A 16,465-nucleotide genomic window follows, 5' to 3' on the forward strand; every position below is an offset into this window, starting at 1 on the left:
ACCTTCAGTATATCCACCGTAATAACCATTTCCTCCTTGAGTATAGTCTCCATCATCATCTTCGTCAACGGCTTGACTCTGCCGACCAAATTTGTGGCTTCTCGCTGAAAATACACCAATTTTCAAGTTGCATTAAAAACAATGAAAGATGAAAGAAGCAGAAAACAGTTCCCACTAAGAGAATCAGATGGGGAAAGATATATTAAACAGGAAAAATCTCATTTAGCCCCCCCCCCCCCCCCACACACACACACACACACACACACACACACACACACACATTGATAAAGATGTTTTAAATTTTGTCTTCAGGTTCTTTGGGACCCTCTGAGACAAAGTAATGGGACAAGTCACTACATATAAAGCTCAAAGAATGCTAAACACAACTACAATGTAGAACAAAAGAGGTATCCTGGCTGCAGAATAATGTTATCCCAGTTTAGTGCTCAGCAGTCCCTATACACTGTATAAGGATTTAACTTTACATTCCATCAAATTATTTTCTCATATTCAGAAAACAAAAAAGAAGTCACAGAAGTGACTAATCAATATCATTTAAGTATAAATAAAAGATATAAACCAGGGAAGCAATGCTGTCAAAGCCATTGCCCTGCCCCCCCAATATTATGAAAAGGATAGACTGCTACTCACTGTACAGGTGACATGTTGCGTGCAGACAGCTGTTGTGCCACTGGGAGGCACAGTTTGGTGGTGACCATTCATTCTGATGGACAGATGGATGGTCATCATACCAACATAAAAATCTATACTTTTCTGCAACTCAACGTGTTCACCTTTACAGTTAGTAGTAATCTACCCTTTTTATAGTATTTTTGACATAATAAGTTTAGGTATGTAGGGTCTTAAATCTAAGTTGGAGGAACCCCTGCCATGGTGCGTTCACACAGAATAGAGAATTGAATGTCACAATGACAGTTGCATCACTCTCTCTCCAGTATTTCTTGGTGTCCTTTGTACGACGACGATTATCCCCTGTGATGTCCTTCCTTTATTCAATTTCAAGATATATCCGTGTCCATAATATCACAACATTTGACCACATCCTTGCTTGAGTTGAGGGAGCTGTGCATCTCAAACCCAGCTATTATTTTACTTTCTTAGAAGTTCCACCTGCTTTGAGCAGTTAGTTTCAACCAGCAAGGAAACATTTTGCAATCTTTCAGTATACTTTAAGGTGCTAGCAAGCCGTTCTAAACCTTTATGAATATAGAAAGTGGATACTTTTTCTAAAGTCTCCTTCCTCTTGATCACTTCGACACATTAACACATTTTGGCTTATGACTTCTTGAGCCCTGTCACTAAAGATGACATGATTATCAGGAGTACTAGCCTCTCTCGGTCTTTTGGTTGAGTGTGTACACCCACTGTGTTCTATTATGTTGTGGATTCACCACAGCGTCTGCACGAACAGCTAGAGGTACAAAAGTCCACCCAGGCAGAGCCCCACTTGCCCTAGCAGGCCTCATCCAACTAAGGTGCAGCAATATCCCTAGGGATCGCTTTCTAATGACCATTCTACCTCAATGGCCATTCATCTCACCAGCAAGCTGCACACTTTGAGACAGAGTTTTTTCGTAAAGGTTTTTATCATCCTCATGACCCAGGCAGGTAAGCCTGTGACACACAATGTTCCACCACCACACCACATGGCGGTCGCTGAAGCTTGCCTGTAATTACTGTTATAGAGGACTAGCAGCACTCGCCAATACCCAGCTAAGGAAAACCAGGACTGTTAAACTCGTACCCAGCCAATGACTATGTGCACCCTGAGGTGTCCACCATGTAGCATGGCCCGGCTGGCACATGTGGCTTGTTGAGTGACACAGGCATGGCAAGCATCAACCTCCAGTGATTGTGTAAGTCACAGTTAAGCTGAAACTGTTTCCTACCGTTAGCAACAAACTACATTGAGAAGTTAATGTACTGGAAAGAGAGTGAGAATTCCAAGATCTTTTGAAAGTCTACTGCAAGATGACCAGTTACCTACTTTAAACAATATTCTTACAGCTTACTTCTGACAAATAAATACTGTATTTAGTTTAGATGCACTGCCTAGAGGTCAAGTCCATAAGAGAATGGGAAACGAAAATCTGCAAAATCATCTTTTACGTCAAATCACTGAGAGATGCTTCTACAAACTGACCTGAGCTCCTTGGTTAGTTTGTCGGTGTGTTGACTATTTTAACTTTTTATCCAACTGAACCCAAGGAACATCAATATGGAAAGGATACATTGTCACTCACCAAATACAGGAGACAATGAGCTGCAGACATGCACAATTAAAAAGACTGCCACAATAATTGAGCTTTCAGGCAAAGTACTACTTCAAAAACACACACACACACACACACACACACACACACACACACACACACACACACACACACACACACACACACACACACACACAGAGTCTCTGTCAAGAACTTTTTGAAGATGAAACCACTTCAGCTGTATGTACTTAATTTATAAGCCTTACCAGTTTTGCAGCGTTAAAGCTGCATCATGAGGTGCAATCTGTACAAAGTGACAGACAAGAATTCATGTAAAGCAAGAAAACATAAAAAGTGAAGAGATTTACAGGATGAACATAATCGCAAAATCAAATCAAGCTCTGATCAAAAAAGAGACTGAGATGACCCAGTGCTCATAGTTTCATGCTAAGCCTTAAAATGGTTTTCGATTGGATTACCAGTATCTTTTTCAAACTTTTTCAGGTACATGAAGAACTGGTGCTGATTACTTTTAAATAATCCCATAGATGATCATATACGAACCGTTTCTGACCACTTTTTCGGTATATGGTGACCAGTTAGCTCACCTAGAGTGGTGAGAAGAATTTTGTACTATTTTATCTGCCCACTAGTTTGTTAGTATGAAGTTCTCACTTTAGCTTCTGTTCTTCGTAGATATCATAGGACCATATCACAGGAATGTTCTGTGTCTTTGTATGCTATTTTATAACTGATGTCCACTACACAGCAAAAAAATTGCTGATTTTGAATGCTGGGTCATCCCATTCTCTTTTGTAGTAGAACATGATTTGATTTTCTGAGTACATTCATCCCATAAATCTTTTCATTTTTTTTCTTGCCTTACATTAGTTCTTGTCTATTACTTTGTACATATTGCACCCAATGATGTAGCTATAATGTTGTGAAACCAGCCAGGTTTATAGATAAAATGCATACAGCTGAAATAGTTTTACCTTCAAAATGATATATCCATGCTGTGGCTGCCCTGAATAAGAAGGACTTTGTCCAAAAGCATAATTATTTTAGCAGTCTTTTTCACTGTGCTCATCTGCGGCTTAACAGCTCCTCCATGTAGTGAGTAGCAATTTATCCTTTCCATATTATTGTTATTCCATCCTGGACTCCCCAGTGTTTGATTTTTGACCCAAGAAACTTTACACAGGGTGTTTCATTTAGTGTCTGATCATTACTGTCTCTCATTAATGCTTGTTTGGAAACACTCAGTATGAGCCTTGTGAGCTTAAGATTTAAACTGTTACTTGTGAACTACTTGTAGGCACGTTCAGCTATCATGTGAACTGTGCCTGCTAAGGTTGAATCTTAACCTTGATTAGCACACTTGTGTCATCACCAAACATTACAGTTTTTGAACTGTCCTTTAAAGTCAATGGAAGCTCATTTATGTAGGCCACAAACAAAAGCAGTAATTCTTGCCTGTGACACAATTAGACACACTGATTTCTGTTATGGCATAATTGCAATAATAATTTAATTTGCCAAGTAGAATTACATACAATGTAACAGCTTTAAAGCAATTACTACACAAGGGAGAAGACTACAGTAACACTCTAATACCTAAATAGATATTCCACATGTTGAAAATCAATCAAGTTCATACATATACGAAGTTATGACAAAAATATTACAGGTCAGACCACACATTAACCAGGTCTGTCACAGTTATCCTTAAAGTTAAGAGACATTACAGATAGCATATACATCATACTCACTGGACATGCTGAGATCCTTGGTCTGAGATGTTTCATATCCACACTTTGGGCATGGGATTGGCTTGTTCTTCTCATACTTGAAGCCTTTCCTCCTAACATGATCCTCACAATAGCAGGTTTTACAGCGAAGACATGAATACTGTCCCAGTTTATTGCACGACTGACCTAAGAAGCAATTAAAACACGCATATTTATCACTCTTAATATTTTCTCCTCTAACACTCAAATCACTTTCCTCAACATTGTTAAAAGCAATAGATTGCACATGATAATCAGGTTGCAATGTAATGTATTAATTTTGTGTAACATATTTGAGGATTGACACCACACCTTCTTGTAGATTGGTCTTTATTTGAACACTGTTACTGTGGCTTTTCATGAAGCATTCAGTAATTTGAATAAATGAAACAAACACTACAAACTTATTAACATATTTGCTGAAATTTATAATAAAATATTTGTTTTCTATTACTCGGTGATTACAGACATAACATTCGTTCTCTCAATTCTGTGTAAAGATAAAACTGTTACTGTGATGATACAGATACAGACAAAGGTAAATGGTAGAAGACATTTACCTCTTACTTCTAATGGTGTATCATACATCAACACACATGGGTATATGGAATGCTATTCAGCAAGGTAGGAAAAGATAGATTGTTACTTACCATAAAGATGACATGTTAAATTGTGGACAGGCACAATTAAAGGACACTTACACCAAAGCTCTCAGCCACAGCCTTCGTTGGAAGAAGAGTAACACACACCATTCATTCACACAAGCACGCACACCTCACACACACATGACCACCAACATCAGCAGCTCAGGCCAGAATGTCTGATTCTGGTCCAAGTTGCTGAAGTTGGTCATCATGTGTGCGATAGGTGTGCCTGCTTGTGTGCTTGAATGGTGTGCATCATGTGAAACACAGCGCCCTTTTCATTCATACGATATGCTGTGAACTATCAGAGCAAGACTATATTGCAGACACTCAACTCCTAAATTTGAGTGAAATCATTTGAAACTGAACCATAAAGTATAATGTTTTAAAGAAAGGCATCAGCACACACAAAACAACTTCAAATACATGAATGGCTTTACGAGTTTTTGCTTGTAAGTGGAACCCTGTAATTGTCCTGGATGGCTAGTTTACCAGGGATAAAAATAACATACAGAATGTTCCAGAGATGTGTAATACAACTAATCCTGTTCTCCATGTGCATAAATGCTGTCAAGAAGAGTGAACAGCTGGCAGGCTGTTTGTCGATGGCACTGTTGGCATACTGAAACATGCTGTCAATGTGACTGACTTAGGGATTCATGACGTCATGATAACTTTGACAGAATTCAAGTCTGATGCAACAGTGACGAAGCTAGTTAATGCAGATGGGTAAAAGAAACATTTGTAGAATATTCAAATACATAATTAGTGGTATGCTGCTTGACTGTCAGATTGATTTGACATTTTGGTGAAATTTTACCAAATACAAATTGGAATGGGCAGTTATCAGCTGTAAGGAAAGCAAATGACCCGACTACGTAGTTGGATAGATAAAAATCTATCTACCATGTGGTGACAAGGTGACTTTTGTTTTATGCGTGTTCTCCTGTCCCCACTTGGCAAGTAGAATTTTTATCCATCCAGTTACATTATATTATTAAAAATGACTATGATTTATTGGGAGAGGTCTGAGAAACTGAATGGCACCTGTAAAAAAGACCACATAAGGACACTTGAGTAAAGCATTCACATTATTACTCAAGTGTTTGGGATTCCACTAGTCCAAATTAAAGGAAGAAGTCAAAAAGTATGAAGTATGCTGATAGACTTGTTACTGAATGGTTTTAGCTGTATAAGAGAGTTACACCATGATGTCTTTATAGAATGAGATTTTCACTCTGCAGCAGAGTATGCACTGCTATGAAACTTCCTGGCAGATTAAAACTGTCTGCCGGACCGAGACTCAAACTCGGGACCTTTGCCTTTTGCAGGCAAAGGTCCCGAGTTCGAGTCTTGGTCTGGCATACTGTTTTAATCTACCAGGAAGTTTCATATCAGCACACACTCCACTGCAGAGTGAAAATCTCATTCTGGAAACATCCCCCAGGCTGTGACTAAGCCATGTCTCCGCAATATCCTTTCTTTCAGGAGTGCTAGTTCTGCAAGGTTTGCGGGAGAGCTTCCGTAAAGTTTAGAAAGTAGCAGATGAGGTACTGGCAGAAGGGAAGCTGTGAGGATGGGGCATGAGTCGTGCTTGGCTAGCTCAGTTGGTAGAGCACTAGCCCGCAAAAGGTAAAGGTCCTGAGTTCGAGTCTCGATCTGCCACACAGTTTTAATCTGCCAGGAAGTTTGATGTCTTTCTAGTTTTTCTTAACACTATGCCATCTGGTGACATCACAAAGGTGTTGTGCGCGAAATAGCAGTCAATGGCTGGCGACACCACAGTGGTGTTGTGTGCATGGTGTCACTCAGTGGCCGGCGACAGCACGTTAGTATCTTTTGCATTCTGTTGGTGTTTTGTTTAGGTAACAATAAGTTACACATGTCAACATGGTTTTTGTTTTTATAAGTACACGTGCCCTTTCATCGCAGCAGACGAAAGAGATGATACGATTATTTACGATGAATATGCGCACGTCTTGTCTGACATTCTGGATGATTTGGCTGTTTGTCAAGAAGACATTGGATATCAAAAAAATTGAAAGTGAAGCAGAATCGTCTGAAGATAGTGAAATATGTTCAAGAAGAATTCAGTGAACGCTACAGTAGCCGACTCACTCGTATGAATCAGACGAAAAAGACAATGCACAGTGGTCAGACTGATTTACTGAGGACCAATAATAAATTTGAAGGAACTCCGGGTCCAAACATATTTCCCGAAGATACACAGAGCATCGAGGATATCGTAGAATTATATAATGGGAACAATCTATTTGAATATGTTAGCAACAAAACAAACGAGTACTACAGTCAAAACTGCAATAGAAGGAAACCGGATAAAAAAGTGCCAAATTTGTTGATGTTACAGAACCCGAACTTAGAAAATGGTTTCAGCTTTCTATCCTTGTCTTACCGACAACAATAAAAAACCAGATAATGCTGACTGGCTTTACAAAGTGCAATTTGTAATTGATTATTTTCCCAACTCAAGCAAAAAGTGTTCCGAGCTGGAAAAACATACTGCACTGTGGGCAAACTTAAGGAAAAAGTGTTCTGAGCTGGATAAACAGCCACAAACTGTTTTGCACAAATGTCTTACGTGCGTTTTCTATTATTGGTTGGTAAAAAAGTGAAAAGTTGTCTCTGCTTTGATCAGACTGATTTCCAGCATACGGACAAAATAAAGTTTAATAAACCTAGGAAGGAGTAGGTTAGAATAAATGAATTTGCATTCACACTGTGCTAAGTCTACCATTAGACCATAAGCAGATACAGCACTAGAGCAGCTTTAACATGAAACCACACAGAAACTCCTGTGTCCCATATTGTTGCAGATCACACAGAAAGCCAGACTTACGATTCTGAGAGATGACAAAGTTTAATAACATCTGAAATGAACAGCATATACATAGTCATTGCAACAGCCAGCCAGGTTTCATGTCAAAGACTATACTTTCATTCCATCTTCTAACACAGTTCCAACTGGTAATGTAATTGAACCTGAAATAAAAACTAGAAAATCTCAAACTACACTATGTGATCAAAAGTATCTGGACACCCCCCAAAACATTCATTTTTCATATTAGGTGCATTGTGCTGCCACCTACTGCCAGGTACTCCATATCTGTGACCTCAGTAGTCATTAGACATCGTGAGAGAGCAGAATGGGTCGCTCAGCAGAACTCATGGACTTCGAACGTGGTCAGGTGATTGGGTGTCACTTGTGTCATACATCTCTACGCGAGATTTCCATACTCCTAAACACCCCTAGATCCACTGTTTTCAATGTGATAGTGAAGTTGAAATGTGAAGGGACATGCACAGCACAAAAGCGTACACTCTGACCTCGTCTGTTGACTGACAGACTGCCGACAGTTGATGAGGGTCATAATGTGCAATAGGCAGACATATATCCAGACCATCACACAGGAATCCAAACTGCAACAGATTCCACAGCAAGTACTATGGCAGTTATGCGGGAGGTGAGAAAACTTGGATTTAATGGTTGAGTGGCTACTCATAAGCCACACATCTTGCCAGTAAACGCCAAACGATGCCTCGCTTGGTGTAAGAAGGGTAAACATTGGATGACTGAACAGTGGAAAAACGTTGTGTGGAGCGACGAATCACAGTGCACAATGTGGTGATTCGATGGCAGAGTGTGGGTATAGCAAATGCCCGGTGAATGTCATCTGCCAGTGTGTGTAGTGCCAACAGTAAAATTCGGAGGCAGTGGTGTTATTGTGTGGTCGGGTTTTTCATGGAGGGGGCTTGCACCCCTTGTTTTTTTGCATGGCACTATCACAGCACAGGGCTACATTGATGTTTTAAGCACCTTCTTGCTTCCCACAATTTAAGAGCAATTCAGGGATGGCTATTGCGTCTTTCAACACAATCGAGCACTGTTCATAATGCACAGCCTGTGGTGGAGTGGTTACACGACTATAACATCCCTGTAATGGATTGGCCTGCACAGAGTCCTGACCTGAATCCTATAGAACACCTTCGGATGTTTTGGAATACAGACTTCATGCCAGGCCTCACCAAGCGACATGGATACCACTCCTCAGTGCACCACTCCGTGAAGAATGGGCTGCCATTCCCTAAGAGACCTTCCAGCACCTGATTGAATGTATGCTTGCGAGAGTGTAAGCTGTCATCAAGGCTAAGGGTGGGCCAACACAGTATTGAACCAGCATTACTGATGGAGGGTGCCACGAACTTTTAAGTCATTTTTAGCCAGATGTCTTGATACTTTTGGTCACATAGTGTACGATAATTTGACAGAAGAAATATGAAATCATATACTTACATTTAAAGTTCTCCGATTCAAGAACCTGGCATGATGCTTGGTGCTCAAACTGATCATCTTCACATAAGAAGCTGCCACAGAATGAACAACAAAAGATCCGCCCACCATGATCCCAAACACTTCGTTCACACTCAATGCAAACGGCATCCTGTAGTGGACATGTGCATGCATGTGTTGTGAGGCAACGCCGCCCATGGCATACCCATGCCTCACAAAAGTCACAAATGGCTCCCTAAAAACAAATATGAGTGAAGACAAATTTTTTTACAGATGAAAAAATTATAATGAAAATTATCAACAAAATGTAACTGCAATTAAATAAAAGCAATATGGAAAGGATACATTACAAATTACCACACTGAGGAGGCATCATACACAGGTATAATGAAAAAGACTGCTAAAATATTAACGCACACACACACACACACACACACACACACACACACACACACACACACACACATTATGTTCCTCCATGACACTAGTTTGAAAAAAATAGTACTGCTGCCAGAGTGGCAGTTGCGTCATGTGGTGTGGATAAAGGAAGAGAGAGCTGGGAGGCAGGGAAAGGGGTTGACAGTGGGAGGCTAATGGCTTCGAGGGAGGTGGCTGGTTTTCCAGCTAGGAATGTGCAAGAGAGATGAAAAGTGCATGGGCTAGGCATGTGATGCACATTTGTTAGAGCCGGTGGGGAGCAGTGCACACTGAAGATGAGTTGAGGAAATGAACTGGAAAAGGGGGAAGGGGGGGGGGGGGGGGGGGGGGCTGGCAGGACAGAGGAAGGGGTAATTGTTGGGTGAAGCGGGTGGTGTCACTTGGTTACTGAACACAGAGCAGGATGATTACAGGAGGAACAGGTGAGTTGCAAGGATAATTTCCATCTGTGTATTTCTGAGAAGCTTTGTTGATCATCTGGTGGCACAACATGCAGTCGAAGATAACATGCTCAATTTCTATTGTTCCCTCATAGCCCAGATCATCTGGATCCCCCCCTCCACCACCAGCTTCTCTGAATTATGCAGATGGGGGTTATCCCTGCAACATATCCATGCTCCTTTAATCTTCCTGGCCTCAATCGCTGGTAACTCACTGTTGTCACACCATCTACACAACAGTTTCCCTTTCCTTTTCTCTGGCCTCTCGTCACCCCCCCCCCCCCCCCACACACACACACAATCTCTATCTCGAAAAAGGATTAATCCAAAAGTTAGCAAGTTTTCTTTCCTTTTTGTGTGTGCCTGTCAATGATTCTGGTTTTCGGTGAGTGGTCCCTTTACACCACAGTATTTACATTCTACTAAACTTTTCTACAAAGATATTTCATCTGTTTGTCTTTTAACAACTTCCTAAGATTATCATTTTTGTTCTGCCTGAAAGATACACGCAAAGTTCTCCTTGCTGAAATTTCCTCTCTGGAGGTCCAATATCACCTGAACACACTACAAAGATATTACTTCCTAACAAAGCAATCATTTTGAAAATGGTAACAAGGAAAGCACTTGTCACTAGGATGTTTCAATTAGAAGTAACAGTATTTGTCCGACAGGCTGCAGAATAGGTGAAGATATGCCTCAATTTATGTGAGCTAATTGATGTCTATGACCATTAATTCAAGCACAAGAAACTAATCCTATAAGCTGCAGATACACTCAAGAAGCACACACTGTGACATCCTTCACTGCACTTTTAATCTTGCTGTTGCTTGTAAATTATATGCCTGACCTCATTCTTGAATTTTAACATTGTATATAACTTAACCAAAGAATATAAGGACTGACCAGTAAAAAACAGTTTTAGCAATCTCTGAGAATTAAGCAACATATGAAATGTTCCATAGGACATTGTGTTATTTGGAGAAACAGAAAAACTTACCACCATGCCAAGGCCAGTTGTGAAAACTCCTGCATGACGTACAACACAATCTCCAGTCTTGAGCATGCATTTTACTTTTCCACATTGGGCACACTGGGGTAGTCTCTGGATACTTTGACAGAAGTAGCAAAATGCACGGTTTTTCTGTTTCCTATAAAAAATAAAAAAAAAAAAAAAAAAAAAAAAAAAAAAAAAAAAAAAAAAAAAAAAAAAAAAAAAAAAAAAAAGGCAAATTCATAAATTCAAAATTCACTAGCAGAAGCAAGAATTTCTCATTCTAGACAAATTATGGTCCGATACATTCTCATTTTTAATTTCTCAATCACATAGCACTGAAGTTATTATCACACAGACTCTGCAAACTCAGCAGTCCAGTTCTTTAACTGGAGTTATGCCTGTTATTGTAGCAAACAGAAATACAATGGCATGAAACCATCTAACTTCTTTCCTCCACTCAACCTCAGGTGAAACAACAAATTTATTAAAGGAACAGATCTGATAAAATTTTTAACGTTTGTTAGTTTGTAGGACTGTAAGGATGTTCACATACTGTAAAAACTGATATCAAATACATCATTTTTATCACATAAAAGTATGTCTCTGTGGTTCTGGAAGTGTGTCACTAAAGAACATACATACCCCACCAAAACATTCTTTCGGTGATCACAAAGAAAAATCAGGAAACTAGTTCGTATATTGGAACACATGATTGCTTTTTATAAATCTGTCCACTGAGAACAGCACAAGCATAAACACCAACTGTATCAATATAAGAAAAGTAAGACAGCTCTGGTCTCAAGGCTTTATGATGTAGCGAAGCCAGTCTTCGCAATATGCCAATATCAAGTGCTAGGCCTCATTGCCAGAACATAACTGAGCAATCAGCCTCACCAGCTGAATGTCATACAGACCAGCTGCAGCACTTATTAAATGCAGTCCAGTAAGACTGTTTGCTACTGGTTATGTTCAGGAGGTCAAATGTAGCACTTTATAAGGGCATAATGTTGAAACCTTCTGTGCTGAATGATACATAGTTGCAACTGGAACTGTCTTTTGCTTCTTAGATAAAAATTTGGCTCATCATAAACATCAATGTACTGAACATGAAATCAGTATAATAATAATGGATTTATTACCCCTACCTATTGTTGTTGTTGTGGTCTTCAGTCCTGAGACTGGTTTGATGCAGCTCTCCATGCTACTCTATCCTGTGCAAGCTTCTTCATCTCCCAGTACCTACTGCAACCTACATCCTTCTGAATCTGCTTAGTGTATTCATCTCTTGGTCTCCCCCTATGATTTTTACCCTCCACGCTGCCCTCAAATACTAAATTGGTGATCCCTTGATGCCTCAGAACATGTCCTACCAACCGATCCCTTCTTCTGGTCAAGTTGTGCCACAAACTTCTCTTCTCCCCAATCCCATTCAATACTTCCTCATTAGTTATGTGATCTACCCATCTAATCTTCAGCATTCTTCTGTAGCACCACATTTCAAAAGCTTCTATTCTCTTCTTGTCCAAACTATTTACCGTCCATGTTTCACTTCCATACATGGCTACACTCCATACAAATACTTTCAGAAATAACTTTCTGACACTTAAATCTATACTCGATGTTAACAAATTTCTCTTCTTCAGAAACGCTTTCCTTGCCATTGCCAGTCTACATTTTATATCCTCTCTACTTCGTCCATCATCAGTTATTTTGCTCCCCAAATAGCAAAACTCCTTTACTACTTTAAGTGTCTCATTTCCTAATCTAATACCCTCAGCATCACCCGACTTAACTCGACTACATTCCATTATCCTCGTTTACCCCTACCTACATAGTATAATAATACTCAGAACACCTACCAAGACAAATGCATCCATAGAGTAAGGATTTGGCAAAGTACTTTGAAATGAATTAGTGCACAGGATAAGTAAATTAATGCTAATGTAACATCATTAGAAATTGTAACAACTGTAAAATATCTCTGAGTACACATCTGCAGAGTTAAGTGGCACCACATAAAACCAGTTGTAGGGAAAGCAGATGAAAGAATTTAATAAAATTTAATTCAATCACATTAAAGGTAGCTCACAAAACTTTTGTTTGGCTGATTCTTGAACACTGTTCACAAAACTGGGACCCTTATCAATTAGGATTGATAGAGACGATCCAAAGAAGAACACCACATTTTGTCATAATCGCAAGAGATCATCAACAAACTCCGGTGGTAGACAGCTCAAGACAGGTGTTTTCCATTATACTTGCTGTTAAAATTCTGAATGAGTATGACTCGAGAAGAATCGTGTATCATACCGTTTCCTTCCAAATGCACCTTCGTGAAATAACCATAATGATAAAAATCAGAGAATGTGAGCTCACGCAATGGACTGTAGGAAAAGATAGATTGCTACTTACCATAAAGAAGACACGTCAAAGTTGCAGGCCGGCACATTTACAAGACACTCAAATGTAGCTTTCGACCACAGTTTTTTTGCCTGTAAACACACACACACACACACACACACACACACACACACACACACCACTAAGTCCAGCGTCTCGGGCTGGAATGCAATGGATGCAAGCAGCAATCTGAAGAGGTTGGGGAAGGGATAGTAGTATACGTGTGTAGGGAGAGACGAATGCTGTCTGGTGGAGTGTGCAGGGACCAGAGTCCAACAGCTGCTGTGTCAGGAGGTTGTGGGGCAGGGAGGTGAGGGAAAAGGGAACAAAACATGAGAGAAACAGGTAAAGACAGTTGGATGCAGTGGCAGAGGGCTACAAATAAACAGGGTGGGAGACAAGAATGGGGAGGAGATGATAGGACATACAGGGTGGAAACTGTTGGGTGGAGGATGAGAGGACAGTATCTCACAGCAGGTTGAAGCCAGGATAATTACGGGAGCGGAGAATGTGTTGTAAGAATAACTCCCATCTGGACAGTTCAGAAAAGCTGGTAGTGGAGGGAAGGATCCAGATGGCTCAGGTAGTGAAGCAAACATTGAAATCAAGTGTGTTGTGTTCAGCTGCATGTTGTACCACAGCATGGTCTACTTTACCCTTGCCCACAGTATGGCTGTGGCCGTTCATCCCGGTGGATAGCTGGTTGGTAGTCATATAATATAAAAACTGTGCAATGACTGCAACAGAGCTGGTAAATGACATGGCTGCTTTCATAGGTCGCCCAGCCCCCGACGTGGTAGGATGAACATATGGCAGGGCTGGAATAGGAAGTGCTGGATGGATTGGGCAGGATTTGCACCTGGGTCTTCCACAGGGATATGATCCTTGAGGCAAGAGGTTGGGATTGGGAGTAGCATGGGGATGCACTAGGATGATGTGGAGGTTGCGTGGGTGACAGAATCCCACTGTAGGAGAGATGGGAAGTATCTCAGATAGGATGTCCCTCATTTCAGGGTGCAATGAATGAAAGGTAATCAAAGCCCTGGCAAAGGATGTGGTTCAGTTGTTCCAGTCTGGGTGGCAAAGGGGAAAACTCCTTTGTGGCTGGTTTTTGGGGGTGGTGGGAGGATTGGGATTGTGAGGGAAATGGAACAGGGGATCTATTTGTGGACTAGGCCTGGGGAATAGTGCCTCTCTGTGCATGCCTTGGTGAGACCATCAGCATACTGCAAATTCACCGTCCCCAGGTAGTCAGGCTATATAGGAGGGATTTTTTGGTGGGAAAGAAATAACAGCTGTCAAAATGCAGGTACTGTTGGTATTTGGTGGTTTTAATGTGGACAGAGGTGCCGATGGAGCCATCAGAGAGGAGGTGGTCAACATCTAGGTAGGTGGCATGCTGGATTGAGAAGGACAATATGAAGTGGGCAGGAGAAGTGGTGTTGAGGTTGTGAAGGAACAAAGATAGAGTTTTGGCCCTGGGTCGAGAACATGAAGATATCATCAATGAACCTGAACCAGACTAGGGGTTTGGTGTTTTAGGAGGCTATGGAGGCCTCCTCTAGATGGCCCATAAAATGGTTGGCATAGAAGGGTCCCGTGCAGGTGCACATGGCTGTGCCATGGATTTCTTTGCTGTCAATTCCTCCAACCAAAACCACCCTAATTCCAATACTGAATCCTGCCTCTTACAGTTCGTACCACCATCCAACCACAATCCTCCTCCCCCCCTCTTCCTCCCCACCTAACTACCCAATGGTCACCTTCCAGGAATTCCTAACCTCCAACTTCACCTCACCATCCTTCCCCACGTCCCTTCCTGAGAACACCAACCTTTCAGTAGAAGAAAGAACAGCCATACATAACTTCAAAACAAATCCTGACCTAACCATCCTATCTGCAGACTTCCACCACTGTTATCATGAATCATGGTGACTACCTGGCAAAAGGCCTCTGCCAATTGTCTGACTCCACCACCTATAAACTTTGCCAGAGTGATCTCTTTCCAGAAGTCAAACAAAACCTCCAATCCCTGCTTAACACCTTACACCCTTCCCAGAACATCTCCTTTGAATTTTCCCTCCTCACCCCTATGACACCCCACATGCCTTTCTCCTACGTGCTCCCCAGAATCCACAGACCCCACAATGCTGGATGCCCCTTTGTGACTGGTTATTGTGCTCTCACTGAAAGAATTTTGGCACTCATTGACCAACACCTCCAACCAACTGCCTGTAATCTAGCCTACCATGTAAATGATACCAACCACTTCCTTCACTGATTCTCCACCATGCCTACCCCTTTACCTCCTGGATCGCCATTCATCACTGTTGACATCACCTCCCTATACACCAACATCCCTTATGCCCGTGGTCTTACCATTAATGAATATTACCTTTCCCAACATCTTTTGGACTCCAAATCCAATACCTCAATTCCTCTTACACCTTACTAACTTTATCCTAACCCATAGCAACTTCTCGTTTGAAGGGAAGGTATAAAAACAAATTGGCAGCACAGCTATGACCACCCACATGGCACCCCTCTATGCCAAACTTTTTATGGGCCATCTAGAGGAGACCTTCCTAGCCTCCCAAAACACCAATCCTACCCTCGTTCTGGTTCAAATGACTGAGCACTATTGGACTTAACATCTGAGGTCATCAGTCTCCTAGAACTTAGAACTACTTAAACTTAACTAAACTAAGGACATCACACACATCCATGCCTGCGGCAGCATTCAAACCTGTGACCATAGTGGTCGCGTGGTTCCAGACTGAAGTGCCTAGAACCGCTTGGCCACACCGGGCAGCCGTTCTGGTTCACTGATGCTATCTTCATGATCTGGACCCAGAGCCAAGACACATTATCTTTGTTCCTTCATGACCTCAACAACCTCTCTCCCAACCGCTTCATGTGGTCCACCTTAACCCAAGGTACCACCTACCTAGATGTTGACCACCTCCTCACTGATGGCTCCATCAGCACCTCTGTCCACAATAAACCCACCAAGCACCAACAGTACCTGCATTTTGACACCTGTTATTTCCTTCACACCAAAAAATCCCTCCTGTATAGCCTGGCTACCTGGGGACAGTTAATCTGCAGTATGCCGAGAGTCTCACCAATGAACCACATCCTTTGCTTATCATTGCACCCTGAAATGGGGGACATTCCACCTGAGACACTTCCCACCCAACCTCCACATCATCCTAG

General features: G+C 41.4%; 1 protein-coding gene across 1 annotated transcript in view; it reads right to left on the reverse strand.

The window, feature by feature from the left end:
- Positions 1-16,465, reverse strand: part of LOC124622107 (zinc finger protein 330 homolog) — a 76,703-nt gene that overhangs the window by 9,418 nt on the left and 50,820 nt on the right. Inside the window, exons 3-6 of the mRNA XM_047147715.1 lie at positions 10,853-11,003; positions 8,981-9,212; positions 4,007-4,171; positions 3-104 (exon numbers count right to left, since the gene is read on the reverse strand). Coding sequence (XP_047003671.1) covers positions 3-104; positions 4,007-4,171; positions 8,981-9,212; positions 10,853-11,003 — 650 coding nt within the window. The remainder of the gene's footprint in view (positions 1-2; positions 105-4,006; positions 4,172-8,980; positions 9,213-10,852; positions 11,004-16,465) is intronic.

This window comes from Schistocerca americana, chromosome 7 (genome assembly GCF_021461395.2).
Source record: "Schistocerca americana isolate TAMUIC-IGC-003095 chromosome 7, iqSchAmer2.1, whole genome shotgun sequence".
In the NCBI taxonomy this organism is placed as follows: Eukaryota; Metazoa; Arthropoda; class Insecta; order Orthoptera; family Acrididae; genus Schistocerca; species Schistocerca americana.